The sequence below is a fragment of the Rhincodon typus genome, chromosome 40 (assembly GCF_021869965.1).
Source record: "Rhincodon typus isolate 14 chromosome 40, sRhiTyp1.1, whole genome shotgun sequence".
NCBI classification, from domain to species: domain Eukaryota; kingdom Metazoa; phylum Chordata; class Chondrichthyes; order Orectolobiformes; family Rhincodontidae; genus Rhincodon; species Rhincodon typus.
Window position 1 is genome coordinate 3,197,433 of NC_063371.1, and position 1,805 is coordinate 3,199,237.

Below are 1,805 nucleotides of genomic sequence, written 5' to 3' on the forward strand. Positions count from 1 at the left end.
CCTCCCTCTCCCCCTCCTCCCCTCTTCCCCTCTTCCCCTCTTCCCCTCTTCCCCTCTCCCCCTCTCCCGCACCCCCCTCCCCCTTCCCCCTCCCCGCAGAAACCCGCAAAAAGTGAAATGGCCGCTGATGGGCGCCCATGGGGCAGGCCCGAGCGCAACAATCTGAGGTCATTGGCCAAGCTGGTCCCGTGACCCTGCCCACGCCGTACCCCGGGTGAGGGGGGCCCTGGGGGGTGTGGGCTGAGCTGGTCCCGTGACCCTGCCCGCTCCGTACCCCGGGTGAGGGGGGCCCTGGGGGCGTGGGCCGAGCTGGTCCCGTGACCATGCCTGCGCCGTACCCCGGTGAGGGGGGCCCTGGGGGCGTGGGCCGAGCTGGTCCCGTAACCCTGCCCACGCCGTACCCCGGGTGGGGGGAATGGGGCCCTGAGGGTGTGGGCCGAGCTGGTCCCATGACCCTGCCCACGCCGTACCCCGGGTGAGGGGGGGGAGTGGGGCCCGGGGGGGTGGGCCGAGCTGGTCCCGTGACCCCTTCCCATGCCGGGGAGGGGCAGTGGGAGGCTGTGGTAAACCGCTCTGTGCCCGCGAAGGGACTACGCTCGCGCCTCGTGCCCTTTCCGAAACAGCGGGGCATTCCGGGAGCCTGTTTCCACGGCGACGCCTCAGCCGACCGGCCAATCGGACAGCGGGATAAGTGGCAGTGATGGTCTGGAAGGTGGGGCGTTCATGTTGGGTTTGTTGAGGGGGGAAATGCGCCACTCCTCCCCGCCATCATTAGATCGCTCAGCCCGAGGCCCAGATTCACCTCTTTCCCTTCCATCTCGCCCAGATCAGTTTGCTTGCCGTAAGAAGTGCATGAAGTCCGGTCAGAGTGGTATCATCCGGCCAGATGTCGAGCAGTTCAATATGTACCTGCCCAGATTCCTGAATGATACTCCCACCCTCCAGTGCTCCAAGGGGTAAGTCGTTCGGCATGAGCGGAGGGGACTTAATGAGGCTCAAGCCCGCCGAGGGTCGTGGCGGAGGAGGCTAAGAGATGGCGCCTCAGATTGAAGGTGCCAACCCCGCTGGCCTTGCCAACGAGGGCCGAAGGAGTCGCTTCTGGAGTAGGCCTCTCCCAGCCTGCTCTGTCAGGGCCGACCTCTCACCTCAAAATCGCACGCTACCCCCACCCACCCCCACGCCCAGAACCTCCCGCAGTACCCGATCGCTTTCTCAATGGATGAACACGTCTGAATTCCAAAGGTCCTCTCCCCACCTTCCTCGTCCCGATCCAAATTGGCTGCGACTCCTGAGCTTGACGTCTCCAAAGCAAAGTTCACCCTCTCCGTGCTTACCCCGTCTTTGCAAAAGGGCCATCTCGCGTTCTTGCAGAAAAAGCAGAGCCTCTCAAATCTCTGTCCTGGTTGGACATCCCAGGGACCTGGTTTCGATGCCACCCTCAGTGGTGAGTGTCCGTGTGGAGTTGGCATGTTTTCCTCCCACAGTCCAAAGGTGTGCAGGTTACGGTGGCTTGGCCATGCTAAATTACCCATAGTGCCCAGGAATGTGCAGGTTAGGGTGGATTGGCCATGCTAAATTACCCATAGTGCCCAGGAATGCGCAGGTCATGGTGGATTGGCCATGCTAAATTACCCATAGTGCCCAGGGATGTGCAGGTCATGGTGGATTGGCCATGCTAAATTACCCATAGTGCCCAGGGATGTGCAGGTTAGGGTGGATTGGCCGTGCTAAATTACCCATAGTGCCCAGGGATGTGCTGGTTAGGGTGGATTGGCCATGCTAAATTACCCATAGTGCACAGGGAT

The 1,805-nt window shown here is 62.0% G+C and overlaps 1 protein-coding gene across 1 annotated transcript in view; it reads left to right on the forward strand.

Moving 5' to 3' along the window:
• Positions 1–1,805, forward strand: part of npc1l1 (NPC1-like 1) — a 36,210-nt gene that overhangs the window by 24,297 nt on the left and 10,108 nt on the right. Inside the window, 1 exon segment of the mRNA XM_048618491.1 lies at positions 827–956. Coding sequence (XP_048474448.1) covers positions 827–956 — 130 coding nt within the window.